This window comes from Rhinopithecus roxellana, chromosome 16, assembly GCF_007565055.1.
Source record: "Rhinopithecus roxellana isolate Shanxi Qingling chromosome 16, ASM756505v1, whole genome shotgun sequence".
Lineage (NCBI taxonomy): Eukaryota > Metazoa > Chordata > Mammalia > Primates > Cercopithecidae > Rhinopithecus > Rhinopithecus roxellana.
The window spans coordinates 95,680,847-95,707,517 of NC_044564.1; the positions used below are offsets into that span (position 1 = coordinate 95,680,847).

The window sequence follows — 26,671 nt, forward strand, 5'->3', positions numbered from 1 at the left end:
ACTTCCATTTTCAGCCAAACTGTAATAACAGAAACTTGATTGACTCTTGCCCCACATCGCTCAAACAACCAAAAAGTAGACAAAATATGTTAAACAACAGTTTTGAAGACCTGGATATGAGGCAACAAAGGATAGTGATTCCTGAGAGACAGGAATTGAACGATGTGAACCCTAGGATTGCCCCAGATTACTATCTTAAGAAAGATTCCAGGCTGCAGTGCAGAGTGTGGGGGCAGTAGGACCTTGGTGAAGCCCAGTGGACGCTCTGAGTTGAGAAAATGGAACTGTGAGTCAGGGAAGACTGAGATAGCCAGAGTTCTCAGGAAAGAGTATTGGGAAGGACACTTTTGTACAGAGAACTCTGGAGTGTCTCCCTTAAATGTTTTGCTGGGTACAGATCAGCATGCACATGAGGAAACTATCCAAGGCCAAACTACCTGAAAAACACCCCCAAAAAAGCAGAGGTAGCAGTGCCTGGTGTCCACACAGAGCCAGGAGTAGTGTCTTTCTCACCAGCCAGACTAGAAAACATCATGATTCATGGAGCACTGGGTAGAGCACACATAAGATTCTTGCTTGAGTAGTGAGGAATAGTAAGCCTTAGACTGAGTACCACTCCAGTCCTGCCTAACAAATCTTGAAAATCTTGAAATAGACCTGAAATCTATTTCCAAGTAACTTAACTGGATCCTACAACAAAGTTCAAGAATATGTGCAGGAATACGGAAATATCCAACATCCAAATAAGGTAAGATTCACTATATCTGTTACCCAGTGAAAAACTACCAGACATGAAAAAAACATCGTGATATGGGCCACAATGAAGAGAAAAATCAAAACCAACTCAGAATGGACAGAGTTAGAATTAGGAGACAGTGACATTAAGAGAGTGATAATAATGTATTCCACATGTTCAAAAAGTTAAGTAGAGGTCAAAAGTTAAGTACAGGTCAAAAAGTTAAGTAGAGGTTACTTCCATATGTTCAAAAAGTTAAGTACATGGTGGCTCACACCTGTAATCCCAGCACTTTGGGAGGCTGAGGCGGGCGGATCATGAGGTCAGGAGATCGAGACCATCCTGACCAACATGGTGAAACCTCATCTCTACTAAAAATACAAAAAATTAGCCGGGCGTGGTGGCGGGCGCCTGTAGTCCCAGCTACTCCAGAGGCTGAGGCGGGAGAATCGCTGGAACCTGGGAGGTGGAGGTGGCAGTGAGCCAAGATTGCGCCACTGCACTATAGCCTGGAGACAGTGAGACTCTGTCTCAAAAAAAAAAAAAAAAAAAAAAAAAAGGAAAGATACACTATGTCGATGGGTCAGAAGACTCATTGTTAAGATGTTGATTCTACTCAAAGTGATACATAGATTCAACACAATTCCATTCAAAATCCCAGTGGGCTTTTTTATATACAATGACAAGCTGATTCTATATTTCATATGGCTGATCAAAGGACTACAACAGCCAAAACAACTTTGAAAAAGATGAACAAAGTTGGAGAGCTTACATTACCTGATTTCAAGGCTTATTATAAAGCTATATCAAAACAGTGAGGTTTTGGCAGAAAGAGAGACAAATAAATCAATGACATAGAATAGAGAATTCAGAAATATACCTAAACATATTTGGATAACTGTTTTTGACACTGGTGAAAACGCAATTTGGAAGAGAAACATTAGTGTTTTGATCAAATGTTTCTGGAACAACTGGATATTCATATGCAAAAAAGTGAACTTCAGTCCATACCTTACACCACAGACAAAAATTAACTCAAAATGAATCACAGACTAAATATGAAAGCTAAAACTCTAGAACTTTTAGACAAAAACATAGGAGAACATCTTTTGAGCTTGGATTAGATACAAATTCCTATATATGACACAAAAAGCATGATCTATAAAAGAAAAAACTGATAAATTGGACTTTGTCGAAATTGAAAACTTGCTCTTCAAAAGATAAGAAGGGAATGAGAAGACATCTCACGTACCCCATAAGTATATGTACCTACTATGTAGACACAAATATTAAAAATTAAAAAATAAAAAAGACAAGGCACAGACTGGAAGGAAATATTTACAATTGGTATATCTCATAAACACCTGTATTCAAAATATATAAAAACTCTCAAAGCTCAATAATAAAAATAAACAATCCAATTTAAAAAAATAGGCAAAATGTGTACAGATATTTCATCAAAAAATATATCTGGATGGCAAACAAGCACATGAAAAGAAGGCTCCACATCATTAGTCTTTAGGAAGTGCAAAATACAACTGATGACAGGCCACTACATACCTATTAGAATGGCTAAAATTAAAAAGACTGACCACTGGCCCCACACGGTGAGAGCCAGGAGCAACGGCTCATGCCTGTAATCCCAGTACTTTTGCAGGCCAAGGCAGGCAGATCACTTAAGCTCAGGAGTTCAAGACCAGCCTGGGCAACATGGTGAAACCCGGTCTTTAAAAAACATACAAAAATTAGCCAGGTGTGGTGGCCTGTGCCTGTAGTTTCACCTACTTGGGAAGATCGCTTGAGCCTGGGAGACGGAGGTTGCAGTGAGCTGTAATCAGGTCACTGCACTCCATCCTGGGCGACAGAGCGAGACCCTGTCTTAAGTAAATAAATAAATAGACTGACCATTACCAAATTCTGGCAAAGATATGGAGGAACTGGAATGTTCATACATTGTGGATGGGACTATAAAATGACACAACTACTTTGGAAGACAATAAATACTTTCTTTAAAATTAAATGTACACCTACTGTATGATCCAGCAATTCCATTTTTAAGCATTCACCCAAGAGGAATGAAAACATGTCCATGCAAAGACTTACACACAGGTGTGCATAGTGTATTTGTCACAGCCAGAAAACTGGAATCAACCCAAATGTCCAGCAGCAGGTGAAGGTCTAAGCAAACTGTGGTATAAACATTCAATAGAATACTCCTCGGCAATGAAGTATTGATACATACTACAAATATGGATGAATCTCAAAATAACTGAAAGAAGCCAGACCTCCCCCCCAAAAGGAGTGCCTGTTATATAATTCCATTTACATAAAATTCTACAAAGTGCAAAGTTATCTTGACAGAAAGTGGATCCACTGTTGCCTGATGATAGGAGAAGAGGAAAAGAGGGAAGAAGGGAAGGAGGGGCTGGGCACCGTGGCTCACGTCTATAATCCCAACAATTTGGGAGCCCGAGGCAGGCGGATCACTTGAGGTCAGGAGTTCGAGAACAGCCTGGCCAACATGGTGAAACCCCGTCTCTAATAAAAATACAAAAATTAGCTGGGCATGGTGGCACATACCTGTAATCTCAGCTACTCAGGAAGCTGAGGCAGGAGAATCGCTTGAACCTGGGAGGTGGAGGTTGTAGTGAGCCAAGATCATGCCACCGCACTCCAGCCTGGGCGACAGAGCAAGACTCCGTCTCAAAAAAATAAATAAATAAATAAAAGAAGGGAAGGATGGAAGGATTACCAAGGGACACAAGGAAACATTTCAGCGTGATGCATATGTTCATTATCTTGATTGTGGCGATGATTTCATGGCTTTTTACAAATACGAAAAGCCATTCTAAATATCTATAGTTTATTCTATGTCAATTATATCTCAACAAAGCTGTCTGTTAAAAAGTATAAGACAACTAGGCTCTCTGCAGAATCTCAAAATATCTCCTTACTAGACAACTAGGCTCTCTGCAGAGTCTCAAAATATCTCCTTACTAGACACTAATTAAAAAGGGAAAAATAGTAACTTTATAGTGGAGAAATCTAGCAGACAGTACTTGAAGTGATCAAAGTTAACATCACCAGGGATAAGACATCTTGACATCATGTACCTAACAACATCACTTTCATGGTGTTCTTGCCAAAAATGTCTAAACTGAATCTAACATGAGAAAAACCAGATAAATCCAAATGTAAGTTCATTCTAAAAACAAACAAACAAACAAACAAAAAACAGACAACTAGTCAGTTGTATTAGACTGTTCTCGCACTGCTATAAAGAAATACCTAAGACTGGGTAATTTATAAAGAAAAGAGGTTTAATTGGCTCACAGTTCCACAGGCTGTACAGGAAGCATGATGCTGGCACCTGCTTGGCTTCTGGGGAGGCCTCAGGAAACTCAATCGTGGCAGAAGGCAAAGGGAAAGCAGGCAAGTCTTAGGTGGCTGGAGCAGGAGCAAGAAAGAGAGGAGGGAGGTGCTACACACTTTTAAACAACCAGATGTCATGAGAACTCTATCACTACGCAACACCAAGGGGGGAAATCTGTCCCCATGATCCAATCACCTCCTACCAGGCCCCACCTCCAACACTGGGGAATTACAATTCAACATGAGACTTGGGTGGGGACACAGATCCAAACTATATCACCAGTATTCTTCAAAAGAGTCAAGGTCACAAAAGACAAAGACCAGGGAACTGTTACAACCTAGAGAAGACTGGGGAGAAATGACAACTAAATACAATGAGGGATCACGGAGTGAATCCTATACCAGAAAAAGGACATTAGCAGGACAACAGGCAAAATGCAAATGAAGAGTGTAGGTTATTTCATACTATATCAATGTTAATTTCCCAGTTTCAGTCACTGTGTAAGATGTTAACATTAAAAGAAGTTAGATGAAGAATTTGGGGTCTCTCTCTGTCCTATTTTTGCAACTTTTTTGTTAAGTTTTAAATTATTTCAAAGCCGTTTAAAAACTGAAGGCAAAATAAAGATTCATTTTCAGACAAATGAAAGCTGAGGGAATTTGTCACCAGCAGACCTGCACTGCAAGAAATGTGTTGAAGCAAATTATTGAGGCCAAAGGAAAATAATACCAAATGGAATCCCAGACCCATTCAAAGGAATGAAGAATGCGGGAAATAGTAAATACATGAGTGAGTATAAAAGACAAATGTACCCATTTTTTAGTTTCCTTATAGGATAATTGACTTTTCAGAGCAAAAATAATAACAATGTATTGTGTGGTTTATAACACTGTTAGAAGTAAAACAGATGACGATAGCACAAAGGATGAGGGCGGGAATGGAACTATACTGCTGTAAGGTGCTAATATTTCACTTGAAGTACGTAATACTCAAAGGCTAATGTGGTAAGTTAAAGATGCATTGTAAACCCTAGATACCAGGGCTAGGATGAAAACCAAAAAGATTTTGAAAAGATGTATAGCTAAGAAGCCTAAAAAAGAGATAAAATAAAATACTAAAAATATTCAATTAGTCCAACAGAATAAATAGAAAAGAAATAGTAAGACGACAGACTTGAATCCAACAGTTAGCATTACATATTAAGATTAACTAGACTAAACACACAAATCAAAAGGCAGAGACTGTCAAACTGAATAAAAGACCACACCAATTTCATGCTGTCAACAAGAAGCACTCTTTAAAAATGCAGATAGGCTAAAAGTAAAATAATGGTAAAAGATATACCATGCAAATACTAAGCCAAAGAAAACTAGAGGTGCTAAATTAATATCAAACAAAATAGACTTCAGGACAAGTTACTGATAAAGGAGTCAAATCATCAAGCTAATAACGGAGCTTCAAAATGCATGAAGAAAACACTGACAGAACTAAAAGGAAAAGCAGACAATCCAAAATTAAAGCTGGAAATTTCAACACTAACTTAGTAACTGATAGAACAAGTAAGTAGTAAAGCAGTAAAAGAGATATGAATACCACCAATAGCAACTTGACCTAATTGACACTTACAAGATGCTACATCAACAACCCCAGAATACGTATTATTTCCAAGTGCCATGAAACACTCATCAAGATGGACAATATATAAGCCATAAGAAAACTCTCAATAAATTTAAAGAGACTGAGATAATACAGAATACACTCTCTGCTGTCAACAAAATTAAATTAGAAATCAATACAAAAAATACTTGGAAAGTCCCCAAATGACTTAAAAAGTAAACAACACATTTCTATATAACCCATGGGCAGAGGAGAAATCCCAAGAGAAATTAGAGAATATTTTCAACTGAATTATAATGAAAATGTAATACACAAAAATTCCTGAGATGTATCCATAGCAGTGCCTAGAAGGAAATTTGCTTTAAGATTTAAAAATCAGTGATCTTAGATTTGTAGCATGGCACATTACTCATATTTGTGGTGCTGCAGGTGTCAACAAACCTACTGCGCTGCCAGTTGTATAAAAGTGCAGTATAATACAATTATACACAGTACATAATACTTGATAATAAACTACTATGTTACTGGCTTCTGTATTTACTATAGTATACTTTTTATTGTTATTTTAGAGTGTACTCCTTCTACTTCTAAAAAAAAAAAAAAAAGTTGACTGTAGGATAGCCTCAGGCAGGTTCTTCAGGAGGTATTCCAGAAGAAAGCACTGTTACCATAGGAGATGACAGCCCCATGCATGTTACTGACCCTTGAAGACCTTCCAGTGGGATAAGATGTGGAGGTGGAAGACAGTGATATTGATGATCCTGACCCTGTGTAGGCCTAGGCAAATGTATGTGTTTGTGTCTTGGTTTTTTAACAAAAAATTTTAAAAGTAAAAATAATTTTAAAAGTTAAACATAGAAAAACGCTTAAGGAATAAGAATAAAAAGAAATTTTTTTTTGTATAACTGTACAGTATGTTTGTGTTTTAAGCTAAGTGTTATTACAAAAGAGTCTAAAAGGTTTTTAAAAATTAAAAAGCTTAGAAAGTAAAAAGTTACAGTAAGCTAAGGCTAATTTCTTATCGAAGAAAATTTTTTAAAAATAGATTTAGTGTAGCCTAAGTGTAGAGTGTTTCTGAAGTCTACAGTAGTATAATGTCCTAGGCCTTCACATTCCCTTACCATCCCCTCACAGACTCACCCAGAGAAACTTCTAGTCCTGTAAGCTCCATTCATGGAAAGTATACTACATAGGTGTACCATTTTTTAACTTTTATACAGTATTTTCCCCTTTCTATGTTTAGATACAAAAAAGACTTACCAGTATTAAGTACGGTACCATGCTATACAGGTGTATCCTAGGAGCAATAGGCTATACTGGATAGCCTGGATGTGTAAGAGCCTACACCATCTAGGTTTGTGTAAGTGCACTCTATGGTGTTGGCACAATGATGAAATCACCCAATGACACTTTTCTCAGAATGTGTGCCCATCAAGTGACTAATGACTGTAGTTGGATGCAGAGCTGTAAAGATGGGAAGGAAAGGTATTCCACATAGCAACAACAGCATGAGCAGAGCCACAGAAGACAGACACTGGGGGGTAATTATGAGGAACAGCTGAGAGTGATCTTTTAAAATTAACTTTATTGAAGCATAGTTTGCATATAATAAAATGCACCCATTTTACGTTAATAGTTCCATGAATTTTAAGCAATGTATATAAACCCACGTGACCACCATCTCACAGAAAACGTCCCTTAAAAATTATCACTTCGAGCTGTTTTTGTGTTTAGTAAAGTATAATTTTATTACAAGTTTTATAATTCAATATTAAAACCAAAACAATACAGAGGCAATAAAATAGACTATAGAAAGCTTATGCCTTGGAAATAGCTCTAGGTTTTAAATCCTACTTCTCAAGCAAGTTGCTAAATTTTTCAAAGCCTCAGTTTCCTCATCCATAAAATAGGGATAATAATAAAACCAGCCTCACAAGATTGCTGTGAAGATTAAAAGAAATAATGTGGGCTGGGCGTGGTGGCTCATGCCTGTAATCCCAACACTTTGGGAGGCCAAGGCGAGTGGATCACTTGAGGTCAGGAGTTCGAGACCAGCCTGGCCAATGTGGTGAAACACCATCTCTACTAAAAATACAAAAAAAAAAAAAAGTAGCCGGTGTGGTGGCACACGCCTGTAGTCCCAGCTACTCAGAAGGCTGAGGCAGGAGAATGGCTTGAACCAGGAGGCAGAGGCTACAGCAAGCCAAGATCGCACCACTGCACTCTGGCAACACAGCAACACTCCATCTCAAAAACACAAAAATAAAAATAAAAATAAGTAAAATATGTTAAACTTCTAGCACAAAGCCTGGAACATAGCAGGACCTGTAAATGGTGTTAGCCTTATCACAATTAGACAGGCATTGGTTGTATAGTTACCCCAGAGTTATGGACCAGACTGTGAAACTTGCACACAAAGGCTTTCAAAGGATCCTAAATGAAACTGTCAAAAGGCTAACAAAAATGGCAGTTCTGAGTTCCACTTCCCTACTGATTCCACTTCACAATCAGTGGTGAGGGCTCCAGGGTATTACATGCTCAAACATAGTGCTTCGAGATGGAATGGGTCACTTGACAAGTGATTCTGGAACAAGTTTAAAGCAAAACACTTAAAAGGTTCCCCATGAGTTTGTCAGACCTGCTCCCTGACCTTTAAACAGAGCCTGACCTCCCACATCTCAGGCCACAGGAAGCTGGGGAAGCCACGGTTCTAGGATTCCCCCAGTGGCCCCATTCTACTTGGGGGCCCAACCGCCTGCTCTGGCTCCAGCTCCCTGGCTCTCCAGCATCCTGACTCCATGATCCAGCTCTGATATCTGTCTCCTTGTGTCAAGACCAGTTTCTTCAATTTACCTACCTGTCACCCTACTCGTTCAACTCTGCAAGCTATTTTAATAGCTGCCAACACCTACTGTGTACTGTTAAGACACTCCCTTAGTCTCAGCTTCCTGGGACCCCCTGCCCCAGCTCCCAGCACACAGGACCCAGGACACAGTTGCAACCATAATACAATTCAGGGGTCATGGGGACGGAGTGCCATCTACCTGAGCAACAAAGAGCTGGAACTCGTCAGGCAGAATCCATGAGCGAGGGTAGAAGTTGTACTCCTCAGGAAAGAGATTCTGCATGGTTCTCACTGCTCTGCTCAGAGTAATTTTACGCACCATCTCCGTCATGCCTGGGGAGAAGAGACGCTGTGAGGTTTTAACAACAGTGGGCTACTAGCTATAAAACAGCCATTATTTGGGACTTTTAAAACCACCCACCCGACATATTCTCTTTTTCAGGCAGGATTTTTAGAAAAGGTCTGAGTTGTTCCCCACAGCGGTGACTCATGGTTTGGAAAGAACTACTGAGTTAATGAAAAACCTGAGGTAATGGATGGGTGTTCTTTTCTCTTTATAAAAATGAAGCATCAGTTTGAAGGAATGAGTTTTCACCTAGTTTATTCTTTGTCATCCCCTTAGGTAATGAATAGGGAACCATTTATATCTTGCACTTAAAATTTAATACCTTCTTTAATCTGGGGCCACCTTACATGCTTCTGGGATTCCTTCCATCTTGCACCCTAGAGAATATTATCTAGTGGACTCCGGTTACATTATGAGAGGCTTAATTAAGTTTCTTTCTTTTACTGTTTCATGAGTATTAAAGGCATGAAATAGGAAAACACACATCTTTCAGCATAAAATCTGTCTCCTTGAATGAAGGACAGGAAATAAAAAGAATACCATGATTTATACTTTAAGGGAAAAAATGCAATCTGTAGGAGTTCCTCAGTTATAAGGACTAACACTGACATTGATCCTATCTCATTAATTTGCCCAGAGGGAATTAAAATGTCTCACTGTTATAAAACATGAAAAGAATGGTGGATTTTTTTTTCATATAACATCACTAGTAACTCTGACAAGAGAAGAAACTGAGTACTATATATCATAGCAAATTTTAAGCAAATAGGTAAAAATTATTATCAATTTTAGCATGTTTCATTCTTTTTTCTTTTTTTTTCTTTCTTTTTTTTTTTTGGAAACACAGTCTTGCTCTAATGCCCAGGCTGAAGTGCAGTGGCATGATCTCAGCTCACTGCAACCTCTGCCTCCCAGGCTCAAGTGATCCTCCCACTTCAGCCTCCCAAGTAGCTGGGACAACAGGTGTGTGCCACCAGGCCTGGCTAATTTTTGTATTGCTTTTGTTTTTGTAGAGACAGGGTCTCACTATTGCCCAGTCTAGTCTTGAACTTCTAGGCTCAAGCCATCCACACGCCTTGGCCTCCCAAAGCCCTGGAATTACAGGCGTAAGCCACTATGCCCGGCATCATCCTTATTTCTTTTTCTTTTTCTTTTTCTTTTTAGGCAGAGTTTCGCTCTTGTTGCCTAGGCTGGAGTGCAATAGCACGATCTCAGCTCACTGCAACCTCTGCCTCCTGGGTTCTTCAAGCAATTCTCCTGCCTCAGCCTCCTGAGTAGCTGGGATTACAGGTGCATGCCACCACGCCCAGCAAATTTTTGTATTTTTAGTAGAGAAGGGGTTTCACCATGTTGGCCAGGTTGGTCTCAAACTCCTGACCTCAGGTGATCCACCTGCCTCAGTCTCCCAAAGTGCTGGGATTACACACGTGCCCACCACACCCAGCTATCATGTTTATTTTTTAAGACAAATATCACTGCCAAAAATGGAGGCTAAAAATGTCCTTTACCCTGAAAGAGACCAAACAGTTCCATTACTGACACTAGAAATGTGCTTAGCAAAATTGTTTTTAATAGAAAATACGAAGTTCCATGTCAGCTTGGCATGCCCAAATTATCACACATTCCAAATGGGCAGTCAGAATGAATGAGGTTCCTCTAAATTCCCACGTTCAGAAAGTAAAGGGTAAACATCTGGGAAGGAAAGTTTTACGAACCACCTTCTTGCTTCCGTCAGCATATTAAAAAGTGCAATAAATCTAAAGATCCCAGCTTCAAGATGTCAGTGTCCAGGTCTTAGTTGTTGTTTAGAAGGATATAGGGAAGGGTTAAGTAAGAAATAAAGGAGCTTAAAAAGCACTAATAAACTGTTCTCTAACATGAACTGTTCAATAGTCAAGAAAACTCACTGAGGACACTGTTCTGAGCTTCCCAAGAAGGGAGTCTGGAAAATCACAGCTATTTCCTTTTATTCCCCCACAAAATTAGAATAATTGCATTATAAACACAAGAGCTGACCACAAAGTAAACAAAGCAAAACTTCAACTTTTTTGGAATCCTTTTGCTTGAGGTTAACTAACATTTTAGTTACCGTATTGAACTGAAAGCCTTCATAACTAACTGTAATACAGCACCTTACTCCACGTAGAGGGTGCCTCCTGACCAAATATTATTGTGGTATTTTCTGCACTTTAAAGTCGTTGTGCTGGGGGAAGGTTCTTTTTCCAAAATCCCTCAGCAGGTCAGAAGGGCTCACATAACCCAGAGGGCTGTGAGTACATGAGGGCAGTCTGGGTGCTCCAGAAAAGTTTTGTGAAAAGCTATGTCCAGCAAATTCAGTCAATATTCATTTAATATCAGCAGTGGCTCCTTGTGTAATGTGCATCATCAGGCCCCACACCAGCTAATAGGTGTTTCCAAGTTTACCTTTGTGTCTCCAGGCAGTTTTCTACTGAAAATGGCCAACTTAAGAAGCACCCCTGGAAGCCAGGCACTTCCTGCCTGCAGGCCGGAGGCAGCTCACTCAGACCCTGCCTGAATGCCTGTCTCCAGAAGGCACTGGTGTAGACCTCTCTCATTCCACTTAGCACCAAACCTTTGCTCCTCCATATCTAAGCTGTGCTACTATACAGTGCCACCAGGCAGTTTCTGGCCCCTCACTAGAACCCACATGGAAGCTGCTGGCATCTCCACCTCTGGAGGTGGCTCAGAGACAGGTGTGGGAGTGGCATTTTCTCTCATTATGATCCTGACAAGCACAGCAGGGTTTCTAGCTGATCCAGGACACATGTTCCCAGAGAAAATCTGTGAGAAGGGAGGTCATGGCCAGCTCTGCTGACTTCAGGCCCTACTGGCTCCAGGCCCTGTCCCGTTTCCCTAAGCAGTTGCAGCACCTGACCCCTTGTCACTTGCGTCCCCTCCCTGGGCTCTAGGACCAATTCCGATCTGAGATAGAAGCTCTAGGTCTAACCCCCAGCTCCCTTCTGCTAAAAGTCTGACCTAGACTTTGTATTCCAATCAAATAAGAAGAATTTTACCCATTTTTCCGGTGCTCTATTGCTTGTCTCCAAATGTTGGTGACCTTATCTTTTGCTCTTGGAGCCTGAGCGGCTGCCTTAGCAATGCACAGAGTTGAGGCCTTTTCTTTGTTCTTTCCAATGCCCCTCCTCTCTCTAGCCTCTCCTCTGTTCCCCTCAAGCCCACTCCGCAAGGAATGGATTCCTCCTGTCGGTGACTTTAGTCCAGTGTCTGGGGTCCTGCTACCTAACAGCTCCTTTTGAGGTTGACTGTCCACCTAGGTTTCTCAATAAGGTCTCTCCCTAGATGTCCCTATGAGGGCAGTTCCCCTATCAATTGGGAAAACTTCCTAATTCAGGTGGGAGTTTCTGACACCAAGGGCTTACCTCCTGCCCCTCCTTCTGAGGCAGGCCTGGTGCTTCCGTCTGCTACGCTGGAGTCTCAAGGCCTGGTGGGTCTCATCCCATTCAAGTTAACTGAGAGCATAACAGTTCAATCTCAGGTCTGCCCATGCAGCCCTACTTAACCCAGTTAACATAAAACAAAACAAATCAAAACTGAGCTATACTTGGAGCACTATTCAATCAAAATATTATTTATAACAATAACTCTTGGCAAAAACACATCAGAACCACCAAACAACAAATAAATACTTTCAGATCCATCCTATTCTATTCCCATTGCCACTGATTCATTCATCTCTTGGGTGGATGTTGTAGCAGACTCTTAGCTATATCTCTGTTTCTTCTCTCAGCCATCTCACCCATTTCTAATGTGTCCCTCTGGCTGATCTTGCTAACATGCAAGCTGACCCGTGTCACTGTCTGGCTTAAAAATTCCTCAGTGGCTCCCCATGACTTTCAGGCTCTAACAATGCTATACTTGGGTTCCTGCTCACCACCCCTCCCCTACCCCGCTCACCTGATGCCCTCTAACCATGGTGAGTCACTTGCCCTTTGCTGAATGAACAATATGCTCAAGGCATTCTGTCTTTGCACCAACTCTGCTCCCTTGTTTGGCATGGGGATCGGGCCCATCCATCCTGGAGGCTCAGTTTCCACGCCAGTCCTCTTCTCCAGGATCTCTCACCCTGCTGCTCCGTGGGCAAATCTGGGTTAGGTTGCCTGCCCTTGCTCCAGACTCCACAGCATTCCAGCTTCCTCCAGCATAGCCCTTAGACTGCATTTTTCTTCTCTCTTTACATGCCTTTCTCTGTGTCTTTGCAGCTCCAGAGCCCAGACCAATGCTTGATAGATGGCTGTCCCCACATGTTCCTCACTGAAGCTCCCTCCCTCTCCAGCAGAAAGCCCCCTTCTCAGGTGGGCTCTCAGGTACCACCTGCCATGTGATGCCATACATCTCAGACCCTGAAACTCAGCAAAAGACCTGCTCAGAAGCTGAGAATGGACAGTTTTGGACTTTCTTAGAGCTAAATCTGATATGTCTAATCTGACATGTCTGATTTAGATACGTCTAAAGAAAGTAGACATATCTAATAATCTACTTTCTTTAGACGTATCTAAATCAGATTATTTTCATAGAAAGTCTTAATTCATCAGCCAAAATATAATAATGTATTTTGAACCAGGAAATTACCCATAGAAAAGTGACTAAAATCTAATGTGCTGACACAAAGAAAATTAATCACTTCCATGTGTATATATCCATTCTCAGTTGACCCAGCACATACAGTGTTTATACTTGCCTGGGAGATCCACTAGAACTTACCATAAGTAATATACAATGCATAGAAAGTGCATTTTAGAGTTATGGGATATATGAGAGACAGAAGATAAGCTTGGACACAAACTGGTATCAGAGGACAGACTGTTCTGGAATCACCCCTCTGCTGAGGATTACTACCTTTCACAGGGCAGAGGGTATGGCAGCACTGTTCCTCTGCCTAGAGGTTCAAGAGCCTGCTTTGTCATTAGAACTAATTAATTTCTGTTAGTAAAGTGGAAAAGTCTATGTTCCAATCACTGACATGTGGAATACGGGATGGGGCAAACTTGCTTCTTTGGAATGAATATCATTCTAGCACCTTTAATGAAACTAATCCTTGGGGGGTACTTCATTCTATATTTCCAATTTGTATTCCGAATGTAGATCTATAGCTACTTCTTTCCCAATCTCAGACACTAGGTGAGGCATGAGAAAATGGGGAAAATGTAAATGAAGCCTCATTTGATGATTCATGTCTTAGGAACTCTGTCCTCATTTAAAGCGTTTTCTCTTCCAAACTGTATTCCTCCAACATCCTAATAAGTCCTTTAAATGGCATCACAAAGCATCCTTCTCTGAGCAGCAAGACGCAAAAAATAATAGCTATCCCATTAAACTGTTGGGCAAGAACTCTGGCTGCAACAATCATTCTTGTTCTGTAACAAAACCCTTTCTCCTTCTCTAAGGATAAATTTGACCTTGGGTTAACTTTCTATCTCGGTTCCCCTAGAAAATAATGAAGGCAGAATGTTAGCTGAATTACTAGGCACAAAGCATATGGTTAAAATGATCCCTGATTTGGTAAATTGCATAAATATCTAGTAGAAAGCCATAGCTCCAAGCTTTTCTGAGTGCGATGATTCTTATAACTTAATATGACCCTCGCTGGGACCTTAGAAGCCATACTATGGAGCACTTCTAAGAGATACTGGCTCCTGTGGGGTATCTAAGCCAAGAAAGACTCATATCCGCCAATGTGGATCTAGTCCTTTTGCACCTGAGCTTTCACTTGAGGAGCCAGAGACTAGTCCCTGGAACTCCTGCAAACAGTCCACTGAAGAGAAATGCTTGACACTGACTGGCCAGCAAGCTGTGTTTCCTGCCCTATATCCTTCTAAGTGAATCTGAGCCAAGTGTGGTCTGTGATAGTGAACTTGTAAGACTGCATGCTTAGGTGAAAACCCCTAGTGGATGTGGCATAACTACCACCCAGTGTATAACGTACGGCTATTGTGTTTTCTGCGATATGTTTTCTTAAAGACGTGGGATAGAACGTCAAGGAAAGAGTAAACTAATTCTCCCTTTAAAATAGGTAAAATTGATAAAATACTAAGAGAAAACACCTTATATTTAGGCTACTACACTAGGACTGCAACCATGCAAAAAGGATGAGTAAACATGCTTCAGGTTTGGGAGGAAATATAGAAATATTCACATCGCTATTTTGTTAAATGAGACATGGGATTCTGGGTAATGTTCTTTTCAGAAATTATTTATTATGACATTATAATATAGTCTGTGGAATATTTTAACATTTTAAAAAATAAGTGGAAGGCCCTTTGACTGTATCATACCCAGCTTAATCCAGTGCTCCTTCTCCCTAAGCTGTCCTACCATCTTAAATATCCTCTTCATTCAGCCATCAAAAATAATGAAGGGACCCGGTAGAGTGGCTCACGCTTGTAATCCCAGCACTTTGGGAGGCTGAGGCAGGTGGATCACTTGAGGTCAGGAGTTTGAGACCAGCCTGGCCAACATGACATAGCAAAACCCTGTCTCTACTAAAAATACAAAATTAGCCGGGTGTGGTGGTGCAGGCCTATAATCCCAGCTACTCGGGAGGCTGAGGCAGGAGAATTGCTTGAACCTGGGAGGCAGAGGTTGCAGTGAGCCAAGATCATGCCGCCGCTCTCCAGCCTGGGCGATAGAGCGAGACTCCATCTCAAAAAAGTGGTAGAGATTAAAATGCAAAACAAAAAAGTTGTATTGGGAGGTTGGTAGTGGAGTGAGGGAGGATATCTTAGTGCTGGCTATGATGCCTTTCTAGCACTAAGATTTCTCCTTGTAGGATAAGTCTTGCTGAGATAATGTCATTAGGCAAAAGGCAGAGGCTGTCTGCAGCCTGTAGTACTTAGTATGGAGACTGTATATTTGGTTTTAAAAATGATACCTCCAAATATAATACTTAAAGAAAAGGGAAGCTGATACCCCATTTCAATGACATATGCCTAGAATTTTGGTACTTTTGTTTCCTGCAAGAGTGAAATGTTCTATTATTTTTTCATTTTCAGAATATATTCCTCTCATTAGAACCCCACATTATATGTATAACCCAAAAAGTGGAAACCATGTTCTTCCACCAGTGGAATTAGACCAAGAAAGCCTGCCTTTGAACCTTTAAAAGTCTGTCTCCAATCCTTAAATCCTTAATGGCTAGTGAACACAGCAATTCCCAATTAAGAGTCCCCAAGTTTGATCTCAAAAATAACTGTCATGTTTTTGTAGAAAAGTGTACCTGAGATTTGGCCCTAGAAACATTTTTAAATGTCAACAATAACAGCAAATACCTGGAAACTTGTTCACTTGACCGGAGAATATGTCATTGTCGTGAAATGAAACTCCGTGCCAGTAGATATCACAAGGCAAGCGCCGGCCAAATGGGAACTAGAAGAGAAAAAATGTGACTCACAATAAGAATAAGAAGAGCAGTGACCACACTGAGTATCCGTTAACGTACAAATTCCTGGCACCCTGGTGCACTTACTATGGTTTAATCCTTCTAATACGCATATGAGGTAAGTGATATTCTTTCTCATTTTACAGATGAGGAAACAGATTCAGACAGGTTTAAAAACTTGTTCCAAGTGGTAGAGCTCTGATTACATGTGGCAGATACTACACTCCTGGCTTTGCAGGCACCATTTTACCTTAATCCTTATAACTACCCTATAAAGGATTACTCCCATTTTGCTGATTCAAAACTTGGGGCTGACAGAGGTAATTTAACATGCCCAAGGGCCACACAGAGCTGGTAAGGGGAAGAACCAGGATTTGAGTCTGGGTCTATCCAAATTCCAAGCCCATACGTCCCTTCCTCTGAAAATTACAACCCTTAACCGAGCCCAAAAGAATAAGCTTTCAGAGTCCCTCTTCCCCTCTCTCTCTCTCTCTCTCTCACACACACACACATACACACAGTCTCTCTCTCTCTCACACACACACACACACACAAACACACACACACACAGTCTTTCTGTCTCTCTCTCTCTCTCTCTCTCTCCATGAAGGTAAGATGAATGCCAATGCCTAAAACAGTTCCTGAAACTCATAAAGACTTCCTGAATTAATAAATAAACAAATCAGGAGTGGTCATCTGACTCAAGATGAGATAACCAGATTCTCTCTTCTAGGAATCTGGAAATCAGAGATGCCAGGCAGCCTCTGCTGGCCCTTGAACTGGCAGGGATAAAAAGCCAGGGCAGGGCAGCTGTGCTCGGCTATGTGCACAGGAGCAGAGACAGCCAGTCTGCTGAGAGACAAGAAAGGAGCAGGAGTGGGAGGGAAGGCAGAGATGAGACCACATAATCCTAGAAACACAGACTGAATGGCCTCAGACCCGCATGAGCCTGTAAGACAGACTTGTATTCTGAGAATACCTTTTTGGTCTTCTAAAATCCTGTTTGGCACGAGCTATAGAGTTTCAATTATTTGCAGCCAGAAAATCTCTCACTGAGACAAAAGTGCCTGTTCTTTCCACTACATCCTGCTGCTTCTCAAAGTTATCAACAAGCTCTGCATTTAATGAACCTATTTTTTAAATCTGTAACTCAGATTACCTTGTTAAAGGAGAAAAGGGAGGCCATGTTAGTTCATATTCAGAATTTGCTTGTTAAAAGTGCATGCGAATAGGAATGCTAACACATTAAATAAAAATCTTTTTATTTTCCCATTCTAGGACTACAGGTAATCAGAATTTTTACCTACTTCAAGTTGGGGAGCCAAGGTCCGATGGAAGAACATAGCCTTACTAATGAAATGGTGGTGACTCAATGCTTTCCATCCATTCCACATTGAAATGAAGCCAGACTCAAGTCACTTAAATCAGTCACATTCTTTCAAAGCTGTGCACAGTGAGGCATATGTTGTACACTCTACTCATATTAACACCTTCCATCTATAATTTATAGCATTTTGCTCATTTTCTTTTTATGCAATAGGCTGTAAGTTATTAATTCAGTACTCACAAATACAAAGAAATACAACATATGTTATTTTCTTCTAGTTGTTAAGTGCTAATACAGAGAAGGAGAAAATAACCAGAATTAAGCAGGTTACCCAAGCAAAGGGTAAAGTGGCTTTGTTGCCCACCATGAGGAACCAACACTTTGTCAGCGGGCAACCCAATGACTCTTATCTCCTTTTTCATCACTCTTCAATCCTTACCACCCTCATAAACACCAAACAGATCCTCCATTTAGAGGCACCTTTAGCTCATTCAGTTTTGACAAACCACCATTTTTAAAAACATGTCCATTCACTCAGTAATTATTATATGTCAGACTATGTGCTAGAAATATGGGGGACATAATTTTAAATAAGTCCTAGTATTTCATAATCCTACTTCTTTTTAAGCTCCTTTAAAAACTGTCCGCTTACCGCTTACACAGCTAACATGATACTCAATGGTAAAATACTAAAAGCTTGAAAGTTTTTCCTCCATGATCAGGAGTAAGATAAAGATGCCCACTTCTATTTAACATCAACATAGTATTATAAATTCTAGCCAGAATAGGCAAGAGAAAGAAATAAAAGGTATCCACATTAGAAAACAAAAAGCAAAATTATCTGTACGTTGATGATATGATCCCATATGTAGAAAACTCTAATGATTCCACAGAAAAATATTAAAAGTAATAAACAAATTCAGCAAAGTTGCAGGATACAAAATCAACACATAAAAATCAACTGTGTCTTCACACATGATAATGAACAATCCAAAAAGGATATTTTTTACAGAATTCCATTTATAATAGCATCAAAAAGAATAAAATACTTAGGAATTAACCAAAAAGGTGAAAGACTTGTACACTGAAAACTATAAAATATTTGTAAAAGAAATTAAAGAAGATATTAATACAAATAAATAGAAAGATATCCTATGCTCATAGACTGGAAGAGTTAATATTGTTAAGATGTCAATACCACCCAAAATGATCTATAGATGCAATGCAATCTCTATCAAAATCCCAATAACTTTTTTTCAAAATAAAAAAATCCACCCTACAATTCATATGGAATTACAAGGAACCCCAAATAGCCAAAACAATCTTGAAAAAAAAAAAAGAACCAAGTAGAGTTCTCACACTTCCTTTTTTTTTTTTTTTTTGAGACAGAGTCTTCTGTCACCCAGGCTGGAGTGCAGTGGCGCAATCTCAACTCACTGCAACCTCTGCCTCCCAGATCAAGCGATTCTTCCGCCTCAGCCCCCGAGTGGCTGGGATTACAGGCACCCACCAGCACACCCAGCTATTTTTTGTATTTTTAGTAGAGGCTGGGTTTCACCATGTTGGCCAGGCTGGTCTCGAACTCCTGACCTCAGGTCATCCACCTGCCTCGGCCTCCCCAAGTGCTGGGATTAAAGGCATGAGCCACTGCACCCAGCCTGAAGGTCTCACATTTCCTGATGTCAAAACCTGTAGCAAAGTTATGGTAATCAAATAGTGTATTCAATAACAATGAGATACCACCAGACACCTATTAGAATGGCCAAAGTCCAAAACACTGACACAACAAATGCTGGCAAGGACGTCGAGCAACAGGAACCCTCATTCCTTTCTGGTGGAAATGCAAAATGGTAAAGCCACTTTAGAAGGCAATTTGGCAGTTTCTTACAAAATGAAACATACTCTTATTATATAATCCAGCAATTAGCTCTCCTTGGTATTTACCCAAATGGGTTGAAAAACTTATATCCACACAAAAATCTGCACATGAATGTTTATAGTAGCTGTATTCATAACTGCCAAAACTTGGAAGCAGCTGAGACATCCTTCAGCAGGTGAGTCCTTCTGTAGGTGAGTGGATAAATAAACTACAGTATATCCAAACAATGAAATATTTTTCAGTGCTAAAAAGAAATGAGTTGTCAAGCCACAAAAGATATGGAGGAATCTTAAATGCATATTACTAAATGGAATAAGCCAATCTGAAAAAGCTACATGCTGTATGATTCCAACTAAATTACATTTTGGAAAAGGCAAAACTACAGACAGTAAAAAGATCAGTATATGCCAGGGGCCAGAGGGGAGGAAAAGATGAATAGGTGAAGTACAAAGGATTTTAGAGTAGTGAAAATACTCTGTATGATACTACAATGGCAGATACATGTCATTATACATTTTTCAAAACCCATAGAATAGCACCAAGAGTGAACAGTAATGTAAACTATGGACTTTGGGTGATGATGACATGTCAATGTAGTTTCATCAGTTGTAAAAAATACACCACTCTGATTCAGGATTTTGATGGTGGGGGAGGCTGTGAATGCAGGTGGGGGAAAAGGTATATGGAAAATCTCTGCACCGTATGCTCAATTTTGCTGTGTGAACCAAAAATGCTTTAAAAATGAAAACAAAAACAAATGAAAAAAAGATCAATGTGGTACTGGCATAAAGACAGATATAGAGGCCAGTGGGATAGGATAGCTCAGAAATAAAGTCTCTCAGGTGTGATCAAATGATTCTCAACAAGGATGACAAGACTATTCAATAGGGAAAGGGCAGTCTTTTCAACAAGCGGTGCTGGGAAAACTGAATATCCACATGCAAAAGGAATGAAGTTGGACCTTTACCTTATACTGTATACAAAAATTAACCCAAAATAGATCAAAGGCCTAAACATGAGCCAAAACTATTAAATCCTCTAGAAGAAAATATAGGAGAAAACCTTCATAACACTAGAAATATAGAAAATATAGGAGAAAAGCTTCATAACACTAGAAATATTGAAAATATAGGAGAAAAGCTTCATTAACACTAGAAATATAGAAAATATAGGAGAAAAGCTTAACACCAGAAATACAGAAGATATAGGAGAAAAGCTTCATAACACTAGAAATACAGAAAATATAGGAGAAAAGCTTCATAACACTGAATTTGGCAATGATTTCTTGGATACGACAACATAAGCACAGCCAACAAAAAACAAAATAGGTAAATCAAAGATTAAAATTAAAAACTTTTTTGCATCAAAAAACACTACGAACAGAGTGAAAAGGTAACCCACAGAATGGCAGAAAATATGTGAAAATCATATATTTGATAATAGATCAATATTCAGAATATATTTTTAAACTCCTACAACTCAAACAATGAAAAAACACTTACAAAATGGACAAAAGTCCTGAATAGACATTTCTCCCAAGATATACTAATGGCAATGAGCAGATGAAAACATATTTAACATCATTATTTTAAAAATTACAAATCAAAATCAAAAGAAACTGCTTCATACCCATTAGGATAACTATTATCAAAAACAGGCTGGGTGAGGTGGCACACACCTGTAATGACAGCACATTGGGAGGCTGAAATGGGAGGAGTTCAAGACTAGCCTGAGCAACATAGCAGGGCCCCCATCTAACAAACAACAGCAACAAAATACCCAAAAAATTAGCTGGGCATGGTGGCATGCCTGTAGTCCCAACTACTCGGGAGGCTGAAGTGGGAGGATTGCTTGAGCCCAGGTGTTTGAGGCTATAGAGAACTATGATTGCACCACTGCTCTCCAGCCTAGATGATAAAGAGAGATCCTATCTAAAAAAGAAAAAAAATGGGAAATAAGCATTGACAAGTATACAGAGAAATTGGAACCCTTGTGCATTAAGAATATAGAAAGCTGCTGTAGTTTAAAAAAAATTACTGGCTGATTGATCTAGCAATTCCAGTTCTGGGTGTATCCCCCAAAAGAAATGAAAGCAGGCTGGGTGCAGTTCCTCACCCCTGTAATCCCAGCACTTTGGGAGGCTGAGGTGGACAGATCACGTGAGGTCAGGGGTTCAAGATCAGCCTGGCCAACACGACGAAACCCCGTCTCTACTACAAATACAAAAATTAGCCGGGCGTTGTGGTGCGCCTGTAATCCCAGTTACTTGGGAGGCTGAGGCAAGAGAATCATTTGAACCCAGGAGGCAGAGGTTGCAATGAGCCGAGATCATACCACTGCACTCCAGCCTGGGTGACAGAATGAGACTCCATCTCAAAAAAAGGAAAAGAAATGAAAGCAGAAACTCAAACAGATATTTATATACAACAATCATAGGAGCATTATTCACAATAGCCAAAATATAGAAAAAGCCCAGGTGTGTCCATTAGTGGATGAAGAAATAAACACAATATGGTATATAAATACAATAGAAAATTATCCAGCCTCATAAAAGAAGGAAATTCTGCTACAACATGGATGTACCTTGAAGATGTGATGCTAAGTGAATGAGCCAGACACAAAAAGACAAATATCATATGATTCTATTTATCTGAGGCACCTAGAGTAGTCAAATTCATAGAGGCAGAAAGTAGGATGGTGGTTGCCAGGGGCTGAAGGGAACAGAAATAGGGAGTTAGTGTTTAATGGGTACAGAGTTTCAGTTGGGGAAGATGAGAAAGTTCTGGAGATGCATGACAGTGATGGCTGGACAGCAATGTGATTATACTTAAAGCCACTGAACTGTACACCTAAAAATGGTTAAAATGGTAAATTTTATATCATGTATGTTTTACCACAATAAAAACAAAACACCATCTGCTTAAGCCCCCTGATACAGTTTGAATTTGTGTCCCTGCCCACATTTCATGTCGACTTGCAATCCCCAGTGTTGGAGAAGAAGCGTGGTGGGAGGTGATTAGTTCATGGGGACAGACTTCCCTCTTGCAGTTCTCGTGACAGTGAATTCTCACAAGATCTGGTTGTTTAAAAGTGTGTAGCACCTCCCCTTTCTCTCCACGTAAGATGCCTCCTTCCTCTTTGCCTTCTGCCATGATTGTAAGTTTCTGAGGCCTCCCCAGCCATTCTTCCTGTACAACCTGTGAACCACGAGCCAATTAAACCTCTTTTCCTTATCAATTACCCAGTCTCAGGTACCTCTTTATAGCAAGAACAGACTAATACACCCTCTGCGGCTGAGGGGCCATTTGTGGCTCTACTCTGAGCTGTCTGCAGCATAGAATGCTGTTCAGATTGTCATGGAGCATTGCAAACTGACAAATGGTTCTCAGATCCCCATTCTCCATCTTTTTCCAGTCCTGACCATCCTCGCAGTTACCCGGGTTCTAAATCCGGTAGACATCTTTCCTTTTCTCTTCCTCAGACACTTTTGGGAAAAGCACTGGATTTGGGATCAGAAGACCTGAGAGTCCTAGACTTGTCTCTGGCACTCACTGTGAGATCGTAATCAAGCCTCTATCCTCAGGAGATGGAGATGAGGAAACGTGGGAAGATAGCGAGGAGAACCAACCAAGATATGGAAATGGAAGTGCCTAGTACATGCCACAGAACAATACAATCTGAGTTCCATCATTGATTCAGGTACTCATTAGGTGTTGATTAAGTACCTCCTATGCAGCAAAGGGTCTCAGGAGCCAACAACACAACAGGACATGTCTGCCTTCATGGAGTATACAGTCCACTGGGGAGAAGGCGATAAGCCAGATGGTGCTCAAAGTTATCACTATAAACCATGGTAGGGGCTGTGGAAGGAATACCAGAGAGCAACGAGGGCACAGGGGGACCCAATCACATCTGGGGAGCCTGAGAAGGTCATCCCATGTCAGGGGTGTCCATTTGTCCAGGAAGCTTCCAGCGTATGCCTGTTGTCCTGATGTTATTGTTTATAACACCCCTTGCACTTTCAAATGTATCCCAGTTTGGGCAATAAATCAAATGGCCAACCTTTTCCTGAGGATGGACAATTTGAGCTGAGATTGGAAGGAAGAATGGGAGTTGACTAGGAGATGAGGGAGGAAGGGCGTTCAGACAGAAAATAAATGTGTAAAAGCAGAGAAGTAGGACTGTCATTGACACAATGCAAAGCCTGAAGGAGGGTCAGGGTGGCTGCAGCAGAGAGGACAAGAGGGAAGTGGTGGAGATGAGACTTCAGCAGGGGGCATTTCAGGTAGGGCTGCACCCTGTGCTGGAGCACGCCCCCACCACCCCCGCCACCCGCCCCTGCCCCCAGAAAAGAATGAACCCAGCGAGCCAACCAGGAAAGAGAGACCACAGAGAGAGAGACTACGTGTTGTAAAAGCAAGGGAAAAGTGTTTCAAGACTAAAGGAGTGGTGGGAAGCTGAGAGGTCAGACAAGATGAACATTAAAAACTGCTCATTTGATATAACGCCACAGAGAGCTTTGGAACCACTCCAGTTCACACCATCACCTTCCTGATTCTCTCACCATGCTTAGGATGTGCCTGTGCTGTTATTTAGTTATTTCATGTGTAATCCTTATCTCCCTCATTAACACTATGCATTTCCAGGGCTAGGAACAATTTGATATGCTTGTCTCAGGTCTCCAGTGGGGTGTAACCAGGTATCTGGCAGGTCCCAGGCCCACAGGAAAATTAGAAGCCATAATCCTGAGAATCACCCATGTCACCTTCTCCCTCCTCAACATCCACTGGGCAGCAAGCCCTCTGGTTGATCTCCTAGCTTATTTTTAATTTTCTCTCCTTCCTGAATCCCCACTGCCTCTGCCTTAGTTCAGGGCCTCATCTCTCACCAGCCTCCTCCCCTACCTCCCTTCCTCTACGGTCTCCTCTTTAGTCTACCTGACACACAGCAGGATGAGAGACTTTTATTTTCATTATTTTTATTTTTATTTTTTTCAGAGATGGGGTCTCACTCTGTCAGACAGGCTGGAGTGCAGTGGTGTGATCATAGCTCACTGCAGCTTCAAACTCCCAGCCTCAAGTGATCCTCCTGCCTCAGCCTCCCTAGTAGCTGGAACTATAAGCACATGGCACAGCACCTGACTATATCTTTTACTTTTTGTAGAGTCAGAGTTGCGCCGTGTTGCCCAGGCTGGTCTCAAACTCCTGGCCTCAAGCAGTTTTCCCGTCTTGGCTTTCCAAAGTGCTGGGATTATAGATGTGAGGCACTGAGCCCAGCCCAGATTTTTATTTTTAAACACAGCTCTGACCATATCGCCCCTTTGCTTACAACGCTTCAATGCCTCCCCAGGGACCAACCACAGGATCAAGGCTAAGCCTCAAGCCTCATCTGAAAGACACTTCACAGACTCCCCTCTGCCAACCTGCCCACCTCAAGTTGGGTCACTTAACTCTTGGGCACTTGCACTGCCACTGTGACTGCCTTTGACCCTTTAAGGATACAGCACTTTATTGTTCGGTGGCCTGGATTTCTTCATGGCATTCCTTCCGCCTGGGATCTTCTGACTGGGCTTGCCCATCCACTCCCCCTCCATGATGATGATCTTCCAGCTCTCTTTGTGACCTCGGTCGCTACACCCATCACAGGTCATTCTGCAACATCTTGTCTGCACATCTGTCCGCCTGGCCTCTTTGCAAACTCTTTAAGCACAAGGAGAGCCCCATGCTCATCAGTGTATCCCTAACACCAAGTCTTCAGCACCCTGTAGGCTTTGTTTTTAACCTTTCTGAGGTCATAAATCCCTTTGAGATTCGTGCCAGAAAAAAAAAAAAAAAAAAAGCACACACATGCACAAAATATTCCACGTGAGCTTAGGAGATTCAAAGACTCCCTACAGCCCCTAGTTGTTCTCAGATACCAGTGTTAGCAATGCTTGCAGTAATGTTTCATGAATGAATGAACTCACAAAGAGCAGTCACTCAAATACATGTTATCATCATCACCACTAACATTAGCATTCAGGTAATGCTTATTCCTATGTCTATGTGTTAAACACTTTACATGTATGACCTTATTTAATCCACAAACATGATAAAGGTGCTATTAACCCTATGATAAAGGTTATGATATAGGTGCTACTATTAACCCTATTTGCAAATGAGGGCACCAAGCGCTAGAAGAGTAAATAACTTTCCCAAGGTCACAGAGGTATTATAGTAAGGACAGAGGCAGGATCAAATCCAGGTGTGCGCAGTTTCAAGGCCCATGCACTTCAGCACTGAAGATGTCTTTTTGGAGATTGCTATGGTCTTATTTACTAGTCACAGATGAATAACTGTAACTAACCTACCTTCACCCTACATGCTACCATCTTTGTCACAAAGAAAGTTCCTCCCCCAGAGTATACACCTGGATGGACCCGAAATCTTTTCCCACTTTACCAAAAGAACTAAAAACAAACTTGCAAAATAGTCACATTCAAATGAGAACTGAATCTGTTAAATGTTCTTTGAGCAAATCTGTGTTTAAGGAATTGATGATGTTCGGGTCCCTCTTCTAATGGCCCAAATAGAAAGTTCAAATCCCCCTGGGGATTTTGCAAAATGAAATTTCACAGTGAATGCTGATGAAAGCACAGTTCACATTTCTGTACTTTGTGAATGATTTTCTTCATAAAGCTTCTCTATGAACAGAAAGCATTTCAAGTGACTGAGGATAAAGGTGGCAAATAAGCTTTGATATGAGCAAGTCTGTGGGCAATGCATCTGTAGTGGGGAAATGGTCCAAATGGCTGCTCTAAGATGAGGGGTCCAAAGTACTCAAAGGAAACACAGGGAAGGTGAGGTGGCTAAAGCACCAAGCATGGACCAGCAAGACCCCGGCTCAAGCCCAACCCACCACACCCTGCTCAGAGACTCTGACAGTGACTTTGCCCTTTTAAGCTTCCGCAGCTCAGCCACAACTGAGAAAAACAATAGTAATAAAACCTGTCCACCTCCCAGGGCTGTTATGTGGACTGTGATAACACATGGGAAAGCACTCTGTAAACAGTACATTGCTGTTATATGAGACAGGTTATTATTTTTAATGTCCAAGGAAATCACCTCAACAAGTAACTTCAATTTAAAAAGA

At 40.9% G+C, this 26,671-nt stretch overlaps 1 protein-coding gene across 1 annotated transcript in view; it reads right to left on the reverse strand.

The window, feature by feature from the left end:
• Window positions 1–26,671, reverse strand: part of TTLL11 (tubulin tyrosine ligase like 11) — a 285,983-nt gene that overhangs the window by 210,695 nt on the left and 48,617 nt on the right. The window contains exons 2-3 of the mRNA XM_030920126.1: window positions 16,225–16,321; window positions 8,771–8,904 (exon numbers count right to left, since the gene is read on the reverse strand). Coding sequence (XP_030775986.1) covers window positions 8,771–8,904; window positions 16,225–16,321 — 231 coding nt within the window. The remainder of the gene's footprint in view (window positions 1–8,770; window positions 8,905–16,224; window positions 16,322–26,671) is intronic.